At 35.9% G+C, this 26317-nt stretch overlaps 1 protein-coding gene across 7 annotated transcripts in view; it reads right to left on the bottom strand.

Moving 5' to 3' along the window:
* Window positions 1-26317, bottom strand: part of LOC124305311 (uncharacterized) — a 166018-nt gene that overhangs the window by 119925 nt on the left and 19776 nt on the right. For 6 of the 7 annotated variants that reach the window (XM_046764566.1, XM_046764571.1, XM_046764564.1 and 3 more), the window contains exon 6: window positions 11568-11570. The exons of the other annotated variant lie outside the window; for it this stretch is intronic. In XM_046764566.1, the coding sequence (XP_046620522.1) occupies window positions 11568-11570 (3 nt within the window). The remainder of the gene's footprint in view (window positions 1-11567; window positions 11571-26317) is intronic. 7 annotated transcript variants of the gene reach the window in all.

Below are 26317 nucleotides of genomic sequence, written 5' to 3'. Positions count from 1 at the left end.
CAAGTGTGGCTCTTCTTTGTGACGTAAATTGATATTATGATTGATGTGAGTAATAAAAAAAATTTTACTCACGATACTTCATAAATTTTAAACAATGTACGAAAGGTGAAAAATCGACTGTGAGTGAAATTCTCCGCGTAACGTAGAACGCTCATCTTTTGACAGAATCTTTCGTTCAATCTGAACAAACTTCATAAGATATGCCGTGGTGGAATATCGCAAATTGTTTTTTTCCGAAAAACCGTAATATAGATACATATTATCGTTCGGCTCATGATTGCACCCTGAAATTGCTACCAAAATTATACCTTCCCTTTTCAAATCCCGAATCTCGTCCACGTGTTACATTGAAAATCAATTTGCTTTGCGTTTTGATCAATCTGAAAATTTTTACACGATAAACCTGCGTAACTCGAATTCTTTTTTTTTTTTTATTTCAACATCGTCGATCGATTGTCGAGGAAATTTCATCCCAGAAAACTTGTCAACATTGAAAAAACAATATTTTGTCATATTGTAGTTACAGCAGTAAAAAAAAAAATAAAAAAATTGGAAACAAAAAAAAAACGAAATCAAATAAACGCCGCGTGATCAAAGTACTCAATACTCAATACTCAACTACATTTTTATGTCACTTTAAAGCAGCCTCTACCTACGATTTTAGGAAAGATCCTCATTCAACAGCGATTAGTTGAAAAAAATAGCAATTTTGACTTGAAAATTTTTAATGAACGGTACATAAAAAGCGGTTCATTAAAATCGCGTGGTTCCTTATTGTTTCCGTTTTTCGTTTCCACAATTTTTTTTCGAACTAATAAGAAAAGCCGTAACAAAAAATTGAAGAAATTGCAGCACCGAGAAAATAAATCGAAAGAAACAAAAAATATTGAAAAATCGTGAGCGATCGAGGCCTGAAGGTACTACGAGTGAAGTTGAGATGAAGCGACCCGAATACATAATGGGAGGGCATGGGAAATGAGGCAAGAGATGAGATTTCGTCAATATCCGGTGAGACTCGTTTGCCCTCTGGTTCGCCCACGCATAGGTGCACACACCCACACTCCACGTCATTTCGACTTGAACTTTCGAATTTGTGGATATTTGATATAAGATGCCACGTACTTAAAGCTCCACACGTAGAAATGGATAGGTAAATACCCATGTGTCAGGCATGGATATATATATTATATACAGCTCCGTTTGTCCAAAGTGTTAAAAGTTCAGAAAAAAAAAAAAAAATGAAAACAAATACGTTTCATCATGGGACGGGTTTCAGAATGATTGGGATGAAAAATAAGATTTTTGAGAATTTTTTGAGATTTTTAAAAAAGATTAATCTTTAGATGGATTTGAACAATTACAGAAAATTAACGGTGGAAGGGAAAAATATGAAAAAATTTAGGAGTGCTTTTTTGAATTCGTAGAATCGTAAGGTATTCAACAGTTGCGATAATCTAACCGAGTCGAATTTTCGGTTTATGCGTTTATCTGCCTTTTTACTTTTTCTTTTTCGTTTTCGTTTTTCCTTTCTTTCATCTCTTAGAACTTCTCTCTTTTCAACCATAAATTCACCTCACCGTTTACGACTATACTGCTGTGAAAAATTGATAAAAGTTTTCCCAAAGTACCTCATAGCGCGCGAACACGATCACCTTCATCAATCCCATCCAAATTCAACTCGATATCTCAGAAGGGTGCCTCGATAAATCTCTCCTTATACATGTACGCCTCTCTCTCACTCTCTCTCTCGCTCTCTCTCTCTCTTTCTCATATAAGACAATATGCAAGAGGAAATGGAGGAAAAAGAACAAACAGCCAAGGGCGAGGCGAACGACTTCTGGATCTACCGATATTGCAAAAGTCATTTTGGCGAGGAAATGACTTATACAGCGCTGTATAGACCGACACACTGCGAACAAAAGGATGAGGAAAGAAACTTTCTCCAAGAAATTAAGCAGAATTCATGGATTACATATCGTCATTACAGAAATTGGAAACCCTAGTTCGGGATGCTTTTAAGAATGCCTGGTTTTCCAACTTTTACGAAAATCACAAATCAAAACTTTAACTCGATTTGACTGTTTGAAATGTGAATGAAACACGGAATTAAAAGCAAAAGAAGAGAAATGCGACCACACGACATATATTGCCTCTGATGTTTTAACGCCAGGGAGGGCAAACGATGACCAAACACACGTTTGTTTGCACAACACAGTCGATTCTGTGGGATAAATGCACGCTATATTTTTATTTGGATTTAAACGTTTTGCTTGTTTTAATTTTATTTTAATTTTATTTTAATTTTATTTTAATTTTATTTTAATTTTATTTTAATTTTATTTTAATTTTATTTTTTATTTTTCATGGATTGAAACGCAGACAGCAACGTGAATCAAAATTTTTTTGAGGTACCGAATCGTCACGTTAAAATATATCCCCTAAAATACTTATAAAAACAATTGAAGCATTGTTATGAACAAGCCACGAATAATTCTATAAATATTTTCGTCAACGATAATAAAAAGTAATGAAAAAGAAAATTTCATATTTAAAATTATACCACGTGTGTATACATTACGTTACATGTAAGTCTGTATCGAAGTGAATAAATCCTGTATAATACGTTCAGCATACATACGTTGGCCAAAAATTCGCGTCACCGTATTCTATTCAAATTTTTTTTATCGCTCCATCTTTCCTTTCGTGACACAATAGGAACTGTATAGATTTTATTTCTAGAAAAGTGAAAATTATTATATGTAGTCTGGTATTAAAATATACGACTTGAACGATCCGTTTTTTTTTTTTTTCTTTTTCCCTTAAGGAAGGCGATGACGATATAGGGGTGAGAAAAAAAAATTGACAAATTTATATAATTGAATAAATATAAGAAGACCGACGGATTGTGGATATCTCGTGAAAATTTATACCCACGAAATTTGTGCAAATTGCAGGAAATTACGCGGTAAAATTCATATTATACGTATACTATCAGCAATTGTATAGTATAAGATCATAGTTGGCTTAGTTCCCTATCATCTGGCAATTTCCACCCAGGCCAATCAAATCAACAGGCAACAATACGCGGATGAGCAAGAATATTGGATTGGATACTGGATCGAATATTGAGAGGCTGAATTATACTTCGACAATGGTACTATATAATGATAATGATAATAATAATAATAATAATAACAATAATAGGCGTGCTAACAACGATGGCATTGCCTTGGAATTGAGATAATATAGAAACGGCGATGAGGGGGGAAGGAATGAGGAGGAGAATGAGAAGGTGGGAGAGGTCGGAGGTTGGGGACGAGTTACTGGCTCGTTGATTTAGTTAGGAAAGTGAATCAGGCGAGTAATAACTAATTCCAATTAAACCATGACTATATCAAGTTATCGCGGGCGTTCTTGGCTCGAGAATCCGTTGCTATCCTCGTATAATGCGAGGGGGGAGAGAGAGAGAGAGAGAGAGAGAGAGAGAGAGAGAGAGAGAGAGAGAGAGAGAGAGAGAGAGAGAGGGAGAGAGAAGGACATACATGTACATACACACAACACTTGACATTGTAAAGGTATAAGTTGCAATAAAATCGGAGTTTCAAAAATACAGAAAATTCATGATAATCCGAATAAATAAATTGGGATATATTATTGAAACAAGAATTGAGATTGACGAATAATTATACAATAAAATTACATATATATATGTGAATCAGACTGTGTCAGGAAAACCGAGTTGTCTAATTCAAACTCAATATGTTATAGAAGACATAAAATAAAAACGATTTTAGGAGGTTTTATTAAAATATGTTCATATTTAGGGATCGCGAAAATCAAAAATGCGTTTGTTCCGACGAATCACTTTCAGGCACAAAAATTTCCAGGCAATCTAGACGAATTGCGTTTCCTCTAAATAAAAAGAAAACAAAAAAACAAATCTGTTTTCGGGAATGTGTAATTCGTATAGATCGGCTGGAACGATGATGTGAATTTTTTCTCAGATAGTTGCACTAATGCCCACTAAAACCTTGCGGTAACAGATTTTTTGAAACATTATTACTTTTACAATAAAATATATGCCGATAAATAAAGAAAAAAAAATTTCTCACGTTATTTCCATAAGAAACTTCGACCACAAAACGGGAACTGTCTTAAGAGTTGAGGTAAAAATCTGAAAAAATTATGCAATTTTTTTGAATTATTTAAAGTTGATTTAAGGGGTGAGGTGGAAAAAATTCGTCCACACCGTAAATAAGGACCATCCTCAATTATATATACACATATATTATTTGGTTTCAAACAATTCTTTTTCCTTTCTGTTTTATAAATTGAACGATATATATTCATATAAGGTTCAAGTTTCAAGTGATACCTTATACGTTGTGTATATGTGTGCGAATGTATATTCATGACGGACACGAAACGCGGCTTGCCTCACTTCACTAATTAATTGCAACTTTAATTAACTTTGGTAGGGGGGATGGATGGTTTGAGTTAATTAAACATTCTTCATTTCTTTTTATTCCCTTTGAATTATTCTCGTTTTCCTTCCTCATAGATATATGTATTATTCCCAAAAAATTACAAAATGCAAGTTCTGCGTCGCGGGACGAAACGCGCAAGTGAAACGCGGTGACAATTTTTTCATTCCTCAAATTCACATTACACAGTATAAAGTAAAAAAATTTGAACAAAGTGATAAAGAAAATAATAAAAACATGCCAATACGTAACGTGTTAGAATGAATCCTTAAATTTCTTGCATAAATGTATAATCTCAAATTAAATACGCACGATCGACCGCAAAAGTTTTCCCTATATTTTCGACCGTCTCGCGCAAGCTTCCCGAAACATTTTGTATTCCGAATGGGTAAATAAAACATGACGATATGTATAAACTTACCGAAATATGAACGTATATAGTAAAGTATATGGTAGATCCAGGCATGGCGAACGGATGCGGTTAAACAAGCCGGATTAGTACGCATGGAACGAAGGATGAAGCGGGGCTCGAGTTCATTCGAGGATATTTTAACAGTCGTTCAAGCATTAGAAACGTGACGTCAAATACGCTTTTGTACGTAAGGTATATTATACACCGAAAGCCAAGTATATTAAAGGATGAAACGGGCGATTCGGCGTCGATGACGTCATATGCAATAATGCTTATTTGGGGGTTGGAAAAATTTTCATTCGGACGCCCCTCGGGTCGGTAGAAATCATTCAGAAGAAAAAAGAAAAAAAAAAAATTAAAATTCTGTGTAAATCCAAATCTTGGTTCTCATCCATGTTAAATGTACTGAATAATAAATTTTCTCGGGAACTTGGACGAAACGTTGCAAATTTTGATAAATTGAATCTGATCAATTCTGTCCAAGTTCCCGAGAAAATTTATTATTCATTCTGTGTAAAGTTTCAAGCATTTACGTCAACTGGAACACGTTCCAATAAGCTTCGAAAATTTCAACTGTAAAATGCATGTAGTTTTTATAACAAGTTATTTCTTTTTTTATCACATTGGTATAAATTAAAAGAACGATTTAAAACGTGGCAGAGTTGTTGCTTATAATGATAGGAAAAGAAACCTTGAAAATTTCACAATTTTATAAATATTGTTTCCTTGTATACGAGTCTAATAAATGTGATGCTATCTACGCTGATATAAATAAATAAAAAAAAAAGGAAGAAAAATATTATAAAATTATCATACGTGAATCTAGCGTAAGGATAAAGCAAGAATTTTGATTTATCGAGAAATCCGAATCTTCAAAGCTTTTTATGGAATTGAAGATCTCAATTTTTGGGGTGCGGAACAGAATTTTCTGTACTCAAACACGTGCCCGAAACTTTTCAACACCGAGTAATTGAATAGTTGAAAAATTTTCGCATTTGCGCTCCTCCTTGATAAAGAAGATTTGGGCAATGAAAAAAAATCCAGATCATCGAGATATGTAGTCGGATAAGGAAACTTCTCGCATGATAGTGACAAAAAAGCGACTAAAATAAGTTTGATTAACCCTTCCCTGCAGGGGTTGACGATGTATTATTTTCTCACGACCATCACACGTTCCCACGAGTCCTGCATCGCTAGTCGAATTGACTCTCGAAGGACCTCAAGAGTCGATCATCTGGTCGATGTCTAGAACGTCAAACGGCAAACCCAAGAGGCCACTCGTAGCGTGAAACCCCCAACTTATCCCCATAACTTATGATTTTTTTCAAGGTCTGTAAAACCTCAGAAATAGCATACGGTTATAAATATTGTGTTGGAAGAGCGCAATTAGTCACGTAAGAAGATAAAAATCGGGATAAAATATAAAGAAGCGTGACTTGGCACGGAACGTTCCAGAGAATGGGAACGAGAGGGAAAAAGCTTCGGGAGAAGGAGGAGGAGGAGGGGCGAGGAAAATGGCGAATGTAGCGAAAACGTTAAGTGTCTCGCAAATAGACGGTTAATTTATTTTACCACCTCGCTAAGTGTTTCGCACGATTGAAGAGTTTCACGGCTACATTTTTCACGCGGGAAAACTTCCGACCCTTGTGTTATATGTGTGTGTGTGTGTGTTTGTTTCTCACTAACACCAGATACGTTACAGATGCTTGCAAAATTGCAGAAATTTTCTTCACTTTTCCTTCATATTTTTCGATCAAAATAAAGAAAAGAAAAAAAAAAAAAGAAATGCTACGAACGTTGCAATTAATGTCGGGAATGTCTCGGTTGATTTTTATTAATATTTTCGATCTGAATGTAATTGAACCTAAGTGAAGATGAGTAAAAGTAAGAATAAAAAATAAATAGGGAATCAATGGTAATAATGATGACAAATGAAAAAATAAAAAAATAATATTTTTAAAAAATGTGTTCAGCGTTCTCATTCACCCTGCGTACGTATATCGAATTATAAAATCGTATCAAATTAAATACAAATTTATATTTGATTTGTTTATTCTCACTATTCAATAATTTGTTCTGAACCAAAAGCTTGCCCAGTTCCATCTTGGTGTCGAAATTTTCATTGCTTGATAAAGAATTCACGAAAAAAAAATCCAAGCCAATCGATTGGGTCTGTTTATTCGGAAATTGGGTTTTCGTGTTTTTGAGAAGCAGTAAAAATTAAACCTACTGTCTAAAAAACGTGCTACTCGGTAAAACATGTTTTCTTTTTTTTTTTTTTTTTTACCAACTGCATGTAAAAAATATGACACTACGAATTTGCTCTACGGTTGAATATCTGCGACAAATGGAAGATACGTAAGCCGCTTATATTCGAGGAACGAATAAATCGAATGACGAGAGATTCGAGCTTCGTTTGTCGATTCGAGTTAGCGGCGTTGAGATTTCGTTCGAAAAATCGGTGGATAATGTTTATAAATTAACGGATCGACATTAGGTATGTATAATAGTCATACATACATACTAGTTACATGTATACCTAGAGATTTAAGCTTTGTAGCCTCTTCTATTTTCCTATTCTTTTCTGCTTTCAACCGAGTTAATTCCCTTGCTACGTATTTTTTTTTTTTTGTTTTTGTATAATTATCCGCAAGTTTGTTTTCAGTGGAAAGTGGAAAGTGGAAAGAAAAAAAAAAAAATAAAAAAAAAAAAAAAAAACAGAACAGCGACCAACGACTGCAAAATTCACTTTGCAACGCCGACATTTTTCTTCTCTGCCCTTTTTTTCCTCCGACTCTGTTTCCGTCCAGTCTGCACTTTTGTACCTGCGGAATATACGCACGTGTATAACAATAATCGCATTCCCTCGATATCCGTTTACCGTATAGAGACGAACGACTCGCCAGAGCTTCGCGATTTTGCACAGATACGCATTTTTCGCAACGCACGAACCGTTGAAATGTTGAATGCAAATGACAAAAAAAAAAAAAAAAGCGATTGATATAAAAGTCATGCATAAACCGAATAATAATGTTCGAACGGTGCGTAAATTCAACGCACGTGTGCGCGTGTTTTTTACTTTTTGTTTTTTTTTGTTACTTTTTGCAAATTTTTATCTCAGGCATTCAATTCGAAAGCTCTCGATGGAAATATGTAAAAATGGGGTTCGAATTCGTACGGTGAAATTTAATCCACGTGATTTGTTTCAATACACGTACGAATTATGCATTGAATAACGTACTCCGGGAATATGAATTCGATTTTATTTATTAACCGCGAGTGGAGTATGAAAAAAAAGAATATCAGGATCAACTTGTGCGGAAGAAAGATGTGTACATTCGATTGAATAACGATGATAAGAAGAAAAAAAGAAGAAAAATTCATTCGTACCCTGAACGAAATATTTCATCAATTTTTTTTTTTTTTTTTGTTACGGTCGAATAAGTTGCCTGTCATAAGAACCTTACGCAAAAAACATAACGTTCACAGGTAAAACTGAACACGTCGTTTTCTTGGCATACGATACGTAACGAATATCAAATCAAACCCTGTCAAATTTGTCGTTACGAGAGCGGAATGCCGAATGAATCGAGAGTTTAAAAAAAATCCAGGAATTTCGGTTCAACCGTATATAAGTATACAAGAACCCCGAGTGATGGATAAAGCGTAAAATCGAACCCCGAGGGGGTCTAATATTTGATTAAATATACTAGGTCTCTGCGCTATACGACGCAGTGCTATAAAGCATACAGCTGAGGGTGAAATTCGCTCGGCGAATCTGATATCCTAAATTTATTAACTATCCAAGTATACATATAAGACAGTCGAGTTGTATTACGTAACGTGAGAAAAATTCATTCGTACGTCCGTTTCTCACAAAGTTTCAAGAAAAATGAACGACGCATCGTTTTTTACACGCGAAAAGAAAAGAAAATGCGAGAGATTCGTCGTCGACTCGATTTGTCGCGACATTCATCGTCGTGCGTAAATGAATTAATTGCGTGACTCTGTTTTTATTTTCATCTTTTTAATTTCATTTCCCTTCACGTTGGTATTTATTTGGCAAACCGTTGCATCCAGGTTCGGTATATCAATCTTTTCGAATTCCATATGGCTCGGGATCAGCGACAGGTTAGGGAGGGATATCCTTTGAGAATATTCCAAGGACCTCGAGTGTCCCCCTGTTTCCCTATGGATTGATCGTTTCCGAAGTGGATTATATGTCGGGAACCGCTGAACGGTTCACGGGCGAAAAGCCAAAGGGAAGGAAAAAAAAAAAAGAAAAAGAAAATGACAAAAAAAAAAAAAAAGGAAAAGCAAGCACAATATATTCGACCGAACGACGCGAATCGATGGGGTCTTGGATATTTAAATGAGTATAAATTTTTCCGTACCGATTCCGGATACATTTTTTTTTCTTTTTTTTAACGTATTTATCACAGGTTGTAATTTGGGATCATTTTGAAAAATTCAGCACTTAATCGACGGTGGCAAAGCAGGACCGTTTTATTTTTTTTTTTTTGCAATTCAAATTTCGAAAATTCAAAGTATTTTCTATAGATGTATTGCATGAAAATTTGTAAAATATTCATGATTTTTTTTTTTGTTTGGCCTAAAATTTCGTCTACACTTTGTAACGTTACGCAATAACATCAGATAGGCAAATTATTATAACGAAAGCTTTTCAAAGCTCGACAAGCTCTCGCAGCTTCTGCTACCGATTTTTGTTGTGAAAATTTGGTTACAAGTTTATGTATGTACTCGACACGTAATAACCTTGTACATTATACGCGTACGGAAAATAACTCGACTCGTTGAGAAAGTTTTCGAAACAGGATAAATTATTATCCCTTTGACGTGTGTAATATATGATGAGCCCCTTGTCTGCAGAAATATAATATAACGTACGTATGCCCGAATTTCATTTACGAGTAAGATATCATCATAGATATTCCCTGCAGACTTCAAAGCCCACTTCCACGTACTTACATATACGATATTATTTGATACATACATTCCGCAAATGCTTGTTATAAGCATAACAATGCAAGTTACGTGCGTGTATTTGCAGTACGACGGTTGTTAGAATGATAATATTATAATAATCGTCGAGAATTTCCAAGCTTTATATATAAGAGGTTCCGCGTTAAGGGCCCTCGAAAGAACTTGAAAAACCCCTTTTCTCCTCTCAAGCTCGAGTCTCGCTTTTATTATACCGCCTATACAAACCGTTCTAATTTCAACGGTAAGTTTTATCAAGCAAAGCTTACGTCCCGTCGCAAGAACTGGATAGAAACAAAAAAAAAAAAACAAAAAAAAGAAACACTTCTCGGATCAAGCTTGAGAAAAGAAAGCAAAAGCTCAAACTATTTCGCACTTCGGTTATGCTTGCGTCTTTTAATTATTTTTTTTTTTTTTTTTTGCATCATTATCTTTCGTTATTATATCAAATTCTTCAACGCGGTTTTGGATTTTTTTTTGTTTCCTTTCTTTCTTGGCTTGTGAATTTTTTTTTTTTTTTTTTTTTTTATTCCTGGGTGAAAATCTTCGGAAATAATTCGATACGTATACCTATGTTTACGTAGACTGCAAAGGACACGCGTTAGATGATAGAAGATCTGCTATACGCGCATTACGTCTGACAACAAGGAGGGTTTGTGGCTTATGTGCAGGCAGGAACTTCAAGCTGCGTGTGTAAATAGCGGTGGACCCAGAAATGTAATCTGCCTTACCCTTATTATAATAACATACATACATGCCTGTGTATATATTATAAATAAATGTACACGTGTATAATACATATTTGCCGAATAAACTTTAATACCACGAAGTGACCACGTTTTGTGTACTTGTCGTACTTATCACGCGTGCTGAAGAAGCTTCCTACATGTATTATGAATGTAACGTAACGAATTTTCCTTAACCCCTTCACTCATAGTGGTAAGTATTCTTACCACCTATTTTGTATCCATTTTTTATATATTCAGAGAACGTTTCAACATATTTATTTGCGGTTTTTTTACCGGTTCTGATGGTATGCTAATGGTTTTTCAATACGCGAGAGTAATTAGGGCGATATAATGTGAATTAGTATTTTTAGAAACAAATTGATTGGAAAAATCGAGACATTTAAAGGAATAATTCGTTTCCGAGAAAGTTACATGTTTTATATAAATTGTAAGTTTTTGGGGCTGCTGTTTGTGAATTGAAATTTTCGCCTGTCGTATTGGAGTCGCCATCTTGAATTTAAAAAATCTGATTTCCAATTCGTAATCAGCTATAAAAAAACCATAGAATATCATCTTGTCATAAAACTTGAACCAGCACAATTATGTGTTAAATATTGATTCAATGTTTTTTCTGTCGCCTCATAATTTCTAAAAATATTATTTTCGTCCCTCTCGTTTCAAAGGAATTAATTTCATTCAAAGCGAACGATTACTTGGCTGTTATCAACTGCACATTAAATATGTAATATACGTGATTATTCAATCGAACGTACGAAATTTATTTGGATAAATGGGAATTTCTGTCAACCTATAAAAAAAAATAAGTTATTCATTTACTTGCTAGTACACAGTTACAAGAAATCGTTTACTTGTATCGGGACATTTTTTTTCTTCTCATCAATGATTACAGGTAACGATGTATTTGTATCGAATTATACGTACCAGCTGGAAATGTCCGTGTAATTGGAAAGTTTGTAAAAGTAAAAAAGAATACTCGTTAAATATAATAATATTATACATACATCGTTGGACGTTTTACGAAGAGAATATTTAAGATAAAGAAAAAGGAAGAATCGGCTATTTTCCTTTTGTTTTCTTTGCTCAAATTTTCCTTAAAAATAAAAATTACATTACAGCGACGAATAAAGATAACACGTGAGACAATTATATGACAAACGCGATGATAATAATAATTCTAGCGGTGCCGCGGTGGCCGTCGAACTGGGTAACAATTACATACAAGTGTAGGTATATTTAACATAATATAATGTTCACTCGTGTATCCCGGTGAATGTGAAGGTATATAAATGAGAGACACGATCTATGGCAATTTATATTAAAGTGATAATATAATTCGATGCGTAATACGATCCACATTATTACGACGACGAAACGTTCGGGGTGGAAAAATGACAAGTCGAGGTGAAATAAAAAAAATAATAATAATAACAACACCGTGATCGTACATAGATGAAAAATTGCGGGAATAAAAATCGATTAGTTTACCGAAAAGTTGTTTAAAAAGTGCACGAGTTTCCCTTTTTTGAATATTGATCTTTACTTTTTTTCTCCTCCGTCACAACGTATGTACATATATATATATATATATACATACACATTATGTGCGCTTCGGTGAATTTTCCGTGGTAACGTTGATTAATTAAACAGTAATTATAATCTCGCAGCTTCAGCGAACAGTCTAAACTCTACACAGAATATTACACGGTGATAATTAGGCACGGATCGATAGAAAAAATCTGCGTTCACGTGCATGGTGGTGATTCGAGAGAAATCATCTGTGTTGTTTTTTGAATAATTTTTAAGTAAAAAACAAACTTTTTACCACGTCAATCGAATGGAAAATAAATATTAACGATAATGTCACATGTTACGGGCATACGGGAATGTTATTTATTTCACCTCAGGTGCAACTGTGGAATGTGTAACTTTGAAAAAAAAAAGTAAGAAAAAAAAACTTCGCGTTTTTTGAATCACCCCGACACACAGACTGCGTGAATAAAATTACAGATCCGCGCTTGATCGGCGGATATATTTCATACTTTTACCATTTTCATTTTCATTTTTTACATCACCGACAATAACGTATATTTAAACGTATTCCGACAGTACGGAAAACAAATGTGTGATATCAAATGTACAGAGGATGAAAACTCCAGGATATATATATATATATATAACTTGCCGTATGTATATACATATACATGTATACACTAACGCATAGCGTAACGATTATCGTTACGGGGTAGGAAAACAAAAAAAAACAAAAAACAAAAAAAAAATTGACCGAAAGATAGAGCACATAAACGTATAGCTGGGTACGCTGCGTGAATATACGCGGTAGAAGTTTTATCGCCCGTGAACACGATGCGATAAAATCGAGAAAAATAACAGGTACAGACGACAGTTCTTTCCTCGATGTCTCCCTCTACTAGAATCCGAATTTTATTGTGCATATTATACACCTATGGATTTTATAGCTCAACGATATTTTTATAAATACATAAGAAAAAGAAAAAGAAAAAAAAAAAAAAAAAAAAAAACGCAAATTCAACTCGTGCATATATAACTTACTGTAACGCATCATCGACTGCATTGACACTTACCTGAAACAGACAAGGATAAAATAATAGATCAGTGAAAGTTGCAGGCTGCACTCGAATGGCATAATTATACGGATATTTGATGTTTCTGATTATTTCCTGACAGATATGGACGTAATTTTTAATTTACGTAACCTCTTTTTAACGGGTACATATTGTACTGAATTTCTAGCAAACTGCGGAACTTCACGTATTATTCACAGGGACTTTCCGACTCTTGCAATTTTCCGTGGTAAACAGGTTGTTTTTATTTTTAAGTTTTTATTTACAGTTTTTTTTTTCTTTTTTTTTCGTGCATAGTATCTTATTGTTGGATGTATAGATAGATATTCATCCTGGCGAACTACGTTACGTTGATAAATGGGATAACAGTACAACAGAGTGAAAAATAGGTCTGCCTAATAGTCGCGTTTAATACAGCGTGAAACGATGAGAAAGGAAGACGGAAGAGATAGATGAAATAGGAGTAAGAGGGGGAAAAAGAACGTAAAACGAAAGGAATCCGATGTCATGGAATTTCGTCCTGATCTCTGATTTCAAAAACTCTTATACGATTTGCGACAATTGATCCGATCGTAATCGGAAGTTCATGTAAATTTTTGGGAAAATCAAAAGGGGTAAACTTTATTTTTTTCTTTCTCGATATTTCGTCGATTTCACGATACGACGGTTAATTTTATTCCGAAGCAACTGTTCATCACAAATTCTCCTCGAATCGGATATTACCTCATTGTTTTTTTTTTTTTTTTCTGGTTAGGTAATGAATAGAACATTGCCATTTGTTAATAACAATCAATATCGTTGAAACGTTGTGAAATAAAATACGCGACGATTCCAATACGATGAAAAAACGAAAGTCTTCCAGTGAATTTCTTTTCTGAATTGATTTAATATTTTTTGCTTCGAGAGCTGCGCGATTTCAACTGCGATAACAAAATTCAGCGCGCACAAAAGTGGTTTTTAAATTCGAATAATTCTGTTATCTTTCGTAACACTAAAACGCCTAACTCCGGATGACTGTATTAATGAAATACTGTACAGAAATTGATTAGATCCGTAAATTAGGTGTCACAGTTGCCGCAAATTTCCAAGTGAAGAACAAAGCCGAGCATACGGAACGGATTAAAATCGAATGAAGCTCAAAAGTAGATACAATGTACAAAGTCTCGGAGTAAAACTGAGGGGATTAGATACGATTGGCAAGTTTCTGGCTTTCCTCGACAACATGACACGAGGTAGCTCGAGGGCCGTGGAGAGTTTTCCGAACGATAGACGTTGCCGAGGGGCTGAAAAAGAAAGAAAGAAAGAAAAGAAAGACAACAAAAGCAGGAGAAAGCTGAGCGAAGTGATACCAAGAGAGTATACCGTATGAGATACTTTTTTTGGCAAGAGTAAAACAGAAGGAACATGAATAAAAGAAATTTATAAAGAGTCCCGCGTGTCGTTAAAGTTGCTCGTGTCATGTTTCGTAAATACACATCGGAAACCGAAAACGCCAAGTGAAATGTTGATACGTGCCAACTCTGATACGATTCATGCGAATAATCAAACTGTGAAAAATTTCGCACGCGTAGTTTCCGTCATCCCTCGGCAGCATGTAACTATACTTTGTCTAAAAAAGCGTGGGTGTATCTAGGTAAGAGGCACTCGACTGATAAGTGGAAATGCATGAGATGAAGCACGGAATAGCTTCTTGCAAGCTTCTGCGTGCAATGACAGAATATATCATCTTTTTTTTTGTCCGCCCCGAGAATTGGCTATAAAAGGTGTTGATTGAATCATTAGAAAAACTTCAATCATTTTATAAATCTCTCTTTCTGTTCTTTTCTTCTGATTTTTTTTTATTAAACGCAACAGATCGATGTAAAATTTGGTATAAATTTTATAATTTTCACTTTTCTTAAACATACAGATCAAAGCTCCTTGGAGGAAAAGGAATTAAATAGCGGTTTTTTTTGGGGGGAGGGGGGGGGGCGGGATCCAAGTTCCAAAACTTAATGCTTGATTCCGAATTATTCGGTGGCGAAACTTGAAGTAAAGAAATCAAACTCTGAAGAAACAACGAAGTTTCGAGTGGTCGGAAAGCCGACGGCTCAAAGTTCCGAGATGCAAGATTACGAAGATTCAAGTTGAGATGGCGCAAAATTTCGAAAAATAAAGTTTCGATAGAGTAAGATTCCGGAAGTTAAAATATTACTCGCACAGCGTAGTTTACTCAACGAGAGAGTGTAAAAAGTCAGAAATACCGAAAATACAAAACGAAAAATGATAAAATTGTTGAAATTTCACCAAGGCCAGAAATTCACAAGACATGAAATCTTCGATCATTCGTAATTTCGATGTTGCAGATTTACAATTTCCTCATTATTGCAATTTCGGAATTTTAACGATTCGTCAAAGTTTGATTGCTTCGCTTCAAGTTTCGCCGCAAATAAATTCCGAATTTGGTGTTTTCGGAACTTTTAAAATTCGGTATTTCAACCCGTCCCCAAATATTCGGTGCTTCGTCAATTACTGCGGTGAAAAATAGACGAAAGAAGAGAGTATTTTCTCCGAGACACTCAGAATCGGCTGATCGGTACGAAGAAAATCGAGAAAGCGTCGATATTCAAAAGGATAGAGTAAGCGTATTCTTGGATAAAAGAAAGTCGAACAGATTTGTGGGGGGAGGGGCTTTCCCCCGAGCCGAAGAAAAATGAGATGTCTCCCTAAAGTCGTTAACAAAGTGTAGTATATTTCTCACCCCTGCGTTGCATGGACATCCAGGGTGTAAGGACGCATAGTACGAAAACCATTATCCGCTCGTTCGGAGCATAAAAGACCGTGGTAGATATGTAGGTACGTGAAAGATGGGAGAGAGTATTACATGGTCTTTAAGTGCGGAGATAGAGATAGAGATAGATAGAGAGTGAGTGAGTGAGAGAGAGAGAGAGAGAGAAAGAGAGGGGGGGGGGGGGGGGGGGTGCAGCGAAATACTTTGATTAGACGATAATTCTCAAGTTTAATATAGTGCACAAGTACCCAAGGTGGCATTTTTAAAGGCGTTAAATTTACACCTGCAACGTGTATTAGTACACATATATGTATATACGATAATGTTTTATCTTTGCGATTATATATAGGTATATATGACAAGGAATAACAAAGTGAAATAATTATAAGAATGAATACGCGCAACGTCGTCGTGTCGGAAATTCATAAGTTTTTACTAAAAACTCTCGCGAGAAGATTTAATTTTTATACGTATATGTACTTTGATACATAACGAAACACTTGAAAGTTTATGAATATTGATGAAATATTCATAGTGGTTATGCGCAATGCTGTAATATAATCAGAGGAAGTAGAAGAAGCTTTTAAAGAACGTGATACGCTGTAATATTTTTGACGAAAATAAGAAAATGCTTCTTTATTACAAATTTAAAATAATGTCGGTTATCATTTTCTTATTCAAACATCATCGATTCGTACGCGTAACTACTTTCAGAATCGATTTATGCTTTTTTTCATAGTGTCGAGTTCACGGGTATCCAAGTGTGCAAATATGCGTGGAGGTCAAAACTTGGAAGGGTCGATATTTCGAAAATTTCAAACATGCGTAAATAAAATAACGAAAGATGAATTGTTGAAAATCTTGATTTCCGAAAGTGTCATTGATCGGAATTTAAAGGTGCAGGAAAATTTCATAACGCAAGAGTGCGTACTTCGTGAATCAATAAAAACAACCAAAAAAAAAAAAAAAAGAATTCAATATTTACTTATAAACCTTTGTTTCTTTTTATCAATATTACTTCTTACACCCTGTATAAGTACGGAAAGAAACGAAAGACGGGAGACTAGAGCTAGGCGTTTAAGCACGAAGACATGAACCCGCACATATCTCAAGTTATTACAAGGAAGATTCTCTTCCCTGTCTACATGTTATATCAACGACAGTTTTCTGCCGTATATCGTTTGGCCGCCTAAACCAACCTTGTAGGCACACCCTGTGCGATTTGATATCTCTGTTTACTCAAACCGCAACCCTAGCACGCGTTTATCGTCGATGAGAAACACAAGAGCTTGTAACTAGTTTATACTGCACGCTTCTTTGCTAAACGAGCCTGAATTAGCCGATAAAGACGTTTGAGTTGGCTTAATCGGATGAAAGTTTGCTTGTAAAAGCTAAACAAGTTTTATTGTATTCGCTTCAAAAAATGACTCGTCATCCAATTTTCCAAGGTTCCTAAAAATTTGATCGATCAATGATAAGCCGTTAAGCTAAGAATAAAAATTAACGTCCGTCAAATCGTGATAATTGTTCGAATGAACTTTTCAAATTCACTTACTAAGCTCCGCATATTAAAAAATGTAGTTAGTATATTATTCAACGATATTAAAATTGGTTCAAAAACTTTTCTAATTATAAGTGACAAATAACTATTTATTTGGTATTTTTCTTCCAAGTTCGAATCCAAAAGGTGAAAAATTCATTCGCTTATTGATTTTTTACATTTTCACGTTTGGCCGGTTAAAACTAGCTGATCAGCTATTTTTCACTATTTTTTCTTTAGCCAGTTAACTTTCAGCTAATTATCCAAGTTACTGTCTCGGCTGGCTGAGCTTAGGTTAATTATTGTAAGATCGGAGAATTGCGGGTGAAAATTCATGACGAATAAAAATTGGCAGGACAATATTTTCCCGCTTGGTATTCCCCTCGAAATTATCTCTCTCTCTCTATGCGTATAACAAGTTATATAATTAACCACGCCGCAGAGAAGATCGGCAAGCGTCTCCCGCTGTTCGGTTGACAAGGGATGAAAATTGATGCGAAACAGCCCCGGAAGTCGCCCGTATCCAATTACCGATTGTCATTCGTCTATACACAGCTCGACCCCGAAACTTGGTAAGGAGGTGTGAGAAACAGTGTCGGTTTCGAGAAGCTGAACTGGAGGAAGATGAGGCGGTAATTAATGGACCACCGTCGAAAACCACGTGGAATTCGTTCCTGACGCAATCAGAGTCCCAAAAGCGCTGTTAGATAACGGTGCAATTATTCCTACTTTACAAAATACGTGTAATAACGTAGCATTCTATGAGAACTCGATCAAGATTCTGCGTCGATGTCTCAGATTAGCTTCATAATATTTTGTATCAAAGAACGTCCGATTGTTGAATGTATCCAATTATAATGCGTTAATACATTGGAATGCGCCAATTTTCAAAGTACTTTGCGATTGAAACTGTCAATTTGTTACACAACTTTTTACAATGTACATATATATTTTAATAATTGCCTCGATTTTCACCAAATTTCGAGTAAATGTGTCTTATACTTGGATGCGGAAAGTTACGTATAAACTGATCAATGAAGAAGTAATTTTTTTTTTTTTTTCAAGCTTGTACCAAAGAAAATTCTCAATTTTCGCATTTTTCGCGTGCATACGTGTAACGCATGAAATACGACTGTAAGCGTAGGATATATTTCTCTGTAATGTGTCCATCAATCCAGAAAGCCTCTCTTCGTCCTCCGACTCGAGGAAACTTTTAGCCATCCTCCTATATACTCGCGGATTTTCCCGGAGAAGCTAAAAGAAACACTTTGACATATATCTGTGTGTTATATAATCTGTACGCGATATTCCGCAGCTGATAATTAATTTACTCCAATAAAATCTGCAGACAAGATGTGTCTTCATATATTTACGATTCAAACTTACTCGAAACTTCACCGAGTTTATACCGTAGAAGGAAAACCATATTAGGGTGTCTCATACAGAAATTTTTATTTATTTTTTCATCTTCCAAACAGGTTCAAAAGTTCGATTTACGTATAAAAATACGCCTGTTAAAATTCGAACTCTTAATATTAACATTGAGAGGTTGCGCGTCGCACTTTTCTATTTTCCTTAAGAATAACATGGGAAAATTGGTTTTTGTTCCATTAGATTTTTATAACTAAAGATGCGTCGGACCGAAAATTCACAGATACATTTTTGTAGAGATTTGAACGCCCTTTAAAAAAGGTATCTTGTTATTTTCTGATAAATTTACTCGTTCGATAGTTATTTAAGGTCAAGTTATTTGAGGACCTTATCCTTTATAAATCTACTCTTTCAATACTATCTACTACTTCCACTATTTAAGAACCTTAAATAACTTTTGAAAGAGTAGATATATCATAAAATGATAAAAAGACCTTTTCTGAAGAGCGTTCGATTCTTTACAAAAATATGACTGTGAATTTTCGAGCAAAAAATATTTTTCTCATCTTATTCTTATCGAAATTAGAAAAATGCGATGCGCGACATCTTAACGTTAATATTAAGAGCTCGAATTTCGACAGGCGTATTTTTATACCCGAATGAAACTTTTGAACCTGTTAGGAGGCAAAGAAATATATATTTTTTGAAACACCCTGATATATATACACACTAACATGAACAAGGGGTAGAAAATCGATGACTGAAATACCGTGATTAAAAATTATAATGTACTTCCTTGATATTTACACATATGCGTAACATTCTGACGATCCGGTAAAATTTTCTTTTTCATGATTTGCAGCATGCTTTGAATAACATCTTCAATTATAATTCAACATGCAGAAAGCGGAATTCAGTTTCCAGACATTATAATCAACTGGGTACTCTCCTCGGTATTCGCAGTCAAGTATTTCACCTGCCGTAAATGCAAACAGAGAATTCCTAGGATGGTCTAGGCTGATAATATATACTATACATTATGTAGTAGAGCGCAATTACGAGGATACCAGCGCATGAGTGCAACGAACGAACGAACGAACGAACAAACGAATGAATGGAGGGACAAACGAGCGAACGCGTAAATAGAACTTGATGGCATTTGTGGAATTGCGCGAAGCCTGCGGCAGGGATTGGAATTAGGAAGGCAAACATTCAGTTTGTCAAACACTAACTCGGCCTGTAAGCTTTGCCGTTCCTGCACTTGATCGCATTTCGCGGTGGAATTAACATGCGCGAATCTATATATTAGCGATTTATTTTCCACCTGATCTTAGCACAAAAAAAAAAAAAAAAATGGAAGCGTATCGTAAGAATTCCAACGTAACAGCGACGAGGTAGGTAAAAGGAGCTCAAATATCAGTGTGATTCACAATTCGAAATCGATTGATCGATTTATATGGTTTTTATTTGTTTTGTATTTTTTTATTTTTTATCTTTATTTTAGGACGAGTCATTCATATCATAAATCTCAGATGACGCGGGTATAATTTCAATTTCGAGAAACAGAATGCCGCGGAAGACTTTGCAAGCTCTCCGCGAAGTTCGAAGTCGGAAATTGAATGAGAATGTTCGCGCTACAATGAAGCTGATGAACCATAGGCGGAATCTATATCAGTCTATTCCAACTCCATTGGCAAGAATATATATTCAAAGAGATACGGAGTGCCACTCAACGATGCAAAGTACCATGTAACCGCTAAGATGGGTAGGGGTGAAAAACCAGAATTGCCGATTGACAGAAGGACCAGAATAACGAATATTCGTAGTGTAGAGAATTAAAAAGTTAGAAAATCGAAATGTAGAAAGGCCAAGACATGGAACAACAAGATCGAGAATATTAACAATACGATTCTATATTATCGAGAGAAATTCTGACGATTGTAAAGTTTGGCATTTTATGTTCCGACATTTCTATTCTTTTTCTTTTTCATACGTAAAACTTTCAATATCTTTAAATTCTATAAATTGACTTTTCACTTGTTTGAAAATTCGCTACCGCGGTCCTTCGATTTTCGATCTTCCTGTATTTTTGCCTGTACTGACAAGAATATAGATACGTTCAAAGCGAATCGAAGGTGGCACTCAGCGATGCAAAGTAGCAGAACCGCCAAGATTCCGGCTTTGAGCTTCCACCCTTAGCTACGTCTCTCTGTAATAACAATAAGAGACCCTAATACGCGATACAACGCGAGAATATCTCCATCCTCGGGTTTCTCACCATAGAAACTACCCGACGAAGTATCAACCCAAGTTACAAGTTTATACGTACACATCCGTACACCTACATTGCATACCCGCGTATACTCGAGTAAATGCGAAAATCACTCGACTCGGAAGCTTATGTCTTACCGACCGCGAATAGAGTATGAGAATTGTTTGACCAAGAATATCACTGACCGTTTGCCAATTGGATCGTAGAAGAGGAATTCCATTAAGCTAAAATTACAACAATCACTCTAGTCGGTGCAATTAGACCGATCAATACCCAGCGCATGATTGATTGTAAGGGTAACGAGGGTGTTTCAAGGGTTGAAAATCCATCCCGCGTAAGGGGTTGAAGCTCCGGAGACAACTGCTTCGTACAGTAGTCCGGATGACGAAGGTACTTGTGAATTGGGTTAATCATTTCCGGTTTTTACGTGAATTAAGATTCTTCGCGAGGAGTCGAGCAGCTTCGGGAGTGGATCTTCCTCTTCGGTTCGGAACAATGTTAACCGGATTCAACCCTCGACCCGCAAAGTTTCTCTCGACGACAAGTTTCCCAGACCTATATCACGTACCCACCATTCGATACCGGCGACTCGGCAGCAGCAGCAGCAGCAACACTGTAACGGAATAACCTCACCACCCACCGAGTTGTAGCTAACAGAGTTTTCCCTAACTGGATTCCAGCGTTTCACCTCCGGCTAGTTCGGATTAAAACCTACCGCAGGATTTGCGTCAAAAATTCGAATGGATGGATAACGTGGTTGTTGCAAGAACCGCGAGTGAAAGAAGCGAGAATCTCTCCAAGTAACGGACAACTTTAATTTCTTTCCTTAACTTCAGCTTTATGTCGAGCATTAAAGTTGATCCCGGGTCTTGCGCGATGTAAAGTTAACAATATCGTTTACTCTCCAAACCGAACTTCCGGTTGGCGCATAGCTGACACCGAGCACGTGAATTCGTAGCCGAGGCTACGTCGGGCTGATGAATGTTTCAACAGAATCGACAACGTCTGTAGATCCATCCGCGAAACGTTCTCACATCTGGTATGTAATGTCAACCCAGCCGTCGTCCTCGCGTGGATAACACGACCAGAGCCGTATTATTCATACACGTCTGGATTCCCGATACAGGATGTAGGATAGGATAGAAACCGAGGAACAAAGCCGCGGGGTGTGTTACGTGAATACGATAAGGCTCGAGGAGAGTCGTGTACCTATTTCTAATGCCGAGTGCAAAATGGAACCGCGACACGACAAGATTCGAGAGGTTTTCCAAGTTTTCCTGAAGCTACGCCGCGAGGCTAAGAAGATCCAAAGGTATAAAAAAGTTTCCAAGTATTCGCCGATTGTATGTAAAGACTTGGAAATGGATGCAAGATCCGTGTACGTATAACTGCGAATCGCGAGCGATTGGCGTTAGCTTGCATCATCGAAGGAAGGACATTAGGAGTAAGCACTTGGAAGTATTCTATGTCGAGCTGAAACTCGAGGACCCCCTCCTTTCCCTTTTCCACTTTTCCCCTACCAGTTTTCACCAATGGAATGGAATGGAATGGAATGGAAGTTGTTACAGGGACAATCTCGAAGACATCGCCGTATCCAGGCTAGATTATGGGGCGAAAGCGTCGAGCGAATGCTAACGACTCGAGCAACAAGTACCTACATCTGTAATCCTAACGTTCAGCTTCGCGTTCTGCACCGCAAGCGGTTATATAAGCTCATGATCGCGTAGAAAAGGATTCAGGCGCGAGGATCGCGTTACCGGATTTCAATTCTTCCCAATCATCTTTGGTTCAAGGATTTGTATGATCGATATAACGGTCAATTTTAGCCGTAGGGCAGTAATTATCTTACTATTAGCTAATCGAATTCTCTCAGACTTATTTCTGGAATGTGATTTCATTGGCGCAAATAACATTTACGTACTGTGAAATGAAAGAAGAATTGAACTGAACATAACGTCCCAGCAAGTTCACTTTTTATATTTATGTTATTTTTTACATTTTCGTCAGTGAATATGACTCAATTTACACAAAAAATTTTAACATTTAAGTTGTCATATCAACATTCAATTTGTATTTTTCACTATTTTGTTTTACTCGGTAACACATTAAAAAATGGTTAAATCAAGCCAAAAATTTTAATGAACCTACCGGGACATTTTTTTTTTCTAACCGTGTACGGCTGAAAATTTTTCAAATGATTTTTTCCAACTTTTGATTCAGAAACTGAAGCTTTTTCTTTTGGATACACAATATTTTTTCGGTACTGTATATCACGCGTTAATATATATATATATATATTAAGGGTAAAACTCTTTTATGAGTTCAACGATGTAAACCGGTCAAAGGTTACGTTCGTTTTATGTAATTCCATGCTATTCTTATATACCAAGCCAGTATATTGTGTATGTATGTATATAATTAATAGTTCGAAAGGTGGGACTTTTACCGTATTGAGCAGGTATATATATATATATATATATATACCTGCTCAATACGGTGGGACTTTTACCGTATATATATATATACCTGCTCAATACGGTAAAAGTCCCACCTTTCGAACTATTAATTATATACATACATACACAATATACTGGCTTGGTATATAAGAATAGCATGGAATTACATAAACCGAACGTAACCTTTGACCGGTTTACATCGTTGAACTCATAAAAGAGTTTTACCCTTACCTACATGCATACTTATAGATTATCGATGCGGAATATACTATATATGTACATAAAGGGTACACATAATGAGATATAATTGAGACGAGAATATTAAACTTCGTATAATATGTAAGCGCCGAAGTAGAATGGAGAGGCAGAGAAAACCGTGGTTGCTTTCTTCCTCTCTCCTTCTCTTTCTCTCTTTTTCTCCCCTGTTTTCGTCGCGCGCACCCTAGCAGTTCAGAAAAACTATTAATCTTTTATTGAGTCTTGCCGAGACGGAGTCGAGCCGTGCGGTTTGAGGGTTGAAAATCAGGTACGTCACGTCGCGAAATAGCCGAGGGTGAGAGAAAACGTTACCTATATACATATAGTAAGAAAAGATGGGGGGGGAGAACATAAATAAGAATAGCTGGCTATACTTTGTTCTTTAAATCGAGAAAATAACGTAATTGAATTTCAGATTAAGAAAAGCAATTCCGAAGAAAGAAAGAAAGAAAAACACCGAACGACAGAATTTGACGAAAAGTCAGAGAGAGAGAGAGAGACAGAGAAAAAAAAAACAACCTAAAAATGGACAGAAAAAATAACATTTTAAAAACTTGCCAACCTCTTCGAATATTCTAAACTTTCACCGACTATCCGACAGTTAGAATTATATTTTGGATTCAAACATACGTCAAGCTTTTTAAACTTGTAAAGAAATTGATGTCGCAAAATTTTCCCACCCTGGTAGCTTAAAAATTTCAATGATTTTCCACCGCCGTTTCAAGGTTCAAACAAGTCCCTGAAATTTCTCGCGGGTCATCCGGAGCCGCGTTTCAGTTTCAGTTCTTTTGCGGCCGGCAGAAGGGTGTCTGAATTATCGAGGATTAGCGAATCCCCCGGGATCGGTGTTCGAATGATCCCCGCGTGTTTTATCAACATCGTCATTCGTCGAAGCGACGAGAAGAAGACTTGGTCGCGTGGTAGACTCGGGTGTATATCGATCCTCCTCTTATACGGAAGGTAGCAGGGGTCGCTATATTTGGAACGCGAAGAGAGAACTGAACCCTCTCTTTTTCCCTCCTCCATTTCTTCGCTCTCTCTCTCTCTCTCTCTATCTCTTTGTCTCTTTTCACTTCCCCGGTGCCCTTAAGCTGTTTACGAGACCACGCGGCCGCGAAGGGGAAACAAAAAATTCAGAAACAAGAAGGAGAAGAAGAAGGAGAAAGAAAAAAGACAACAAGCATTTTTTCCCCTCATTATACAATCCGGCATTAATCGACCACCCACATATCCAACAGAGGAATAAATGTACAATACATCCCTCTAAACCGAGAACTGTCGACGTCTGTATTTTATATAAACTACATTTTCAACGAACAGTAAAAGAAGGTAAGGAAGAGGAAAGAAAAAAAAACTCCAGCCCGATTTTTTGTCTAATACAGAACAGAAAAATAGATCCAAAATTGAGAAATTAAGAATCAAATATCGTCGATTTGTAACTCCTTGCAAATAACAGAACAAATTATAGAATCAAAATTTCAGTATACATATTAAAAATAAAACGCGACAGCAATAAATTGTCTGTAAATTACAGACAACCTTAAACATACATATAATATCATTGAACCGAAACTCAATGGATTAAAAATTAACAAAGTTATTAGTCCTCGGGAAAATGTCGATAAACCTGATTCAAGTACGAATTTTTGTCGAATTTTATTTGTGTTTTGTGTATTCAAATAAAATTTTATTCTTTAAATAATAATACGTCAGACTTATTTCGATAATCGATAATAAATTCTGTATCGAAAAGTATATATATATTTTTTTTCTAATCTCGACGTAAAGCGTTGCATTTTTGAAACGGTAATTATTTTTCATAGACTGAAGAAAATGAAAAAAGTGTATGGAAAAAAATAAAGAAAAATTAAATAAGAATTTTCTTTGCCGTGTTTCGTTTTCCTTCCTCTTTTGATTTCGTGTAATTTTTTTTATTTTTTCTTCTTTTTCCTTTCTCTTTTCTTATTTTTTTTTTCACCTCTCATACAACGTTTACAAACGAGCGACTTTGTCGTCGTCGTCGTCAAGAAGAGATAAAAGAAGGGGCCTTGCCAAGCAAACGAATGTTGTTATTTCGTTATACTCTGTATTGTTTCTTGCTTCTCTCTGCCTCCCTTTCCCTCGTAGCCCTTTCTCACGTTTCAATTCCTAACGAGAAGGTGGAAGCATCTCCTACATATTCAAAGTTAAGGAGGAGAAAAAAAAACAAAAAAATTATACTTTTCTGAAAACGCAACGCTGGTGTAAGTGTTGCATGTAATATTATAACGCGTAGGTACCTACGACACAGCTTTTACCTCTTACGTAGGTACGTACCTACGTAAAGCCCAGAAGAGGATAACGAAGACTCGAGTATACTCGCAGCGAAACAACAACCATATATATACATATATATATAAAA

Source organism: Neodiprion virginianus, chromosome 5 (genome assembly GCF_021901495.1).
Source record: "Neodiprion virginianus isolate iyNeoVirg1 chromosome 5, iyNeoVirg1.1, whole genome shotgun sequence".
Taxonomy (NCBI): domain Eukaryota; kingdom Metazoa; phylum Arthropoda; class Insecta; order Hymenoptera; family Diprionidae; genus Neodiprion; species Neodiprion virginianus.
The sequence above is the reverse complement of the archived record's forward strand: the minus strand, read 5'-3'. Positions and strand labels throughout refer to the sequence as shown.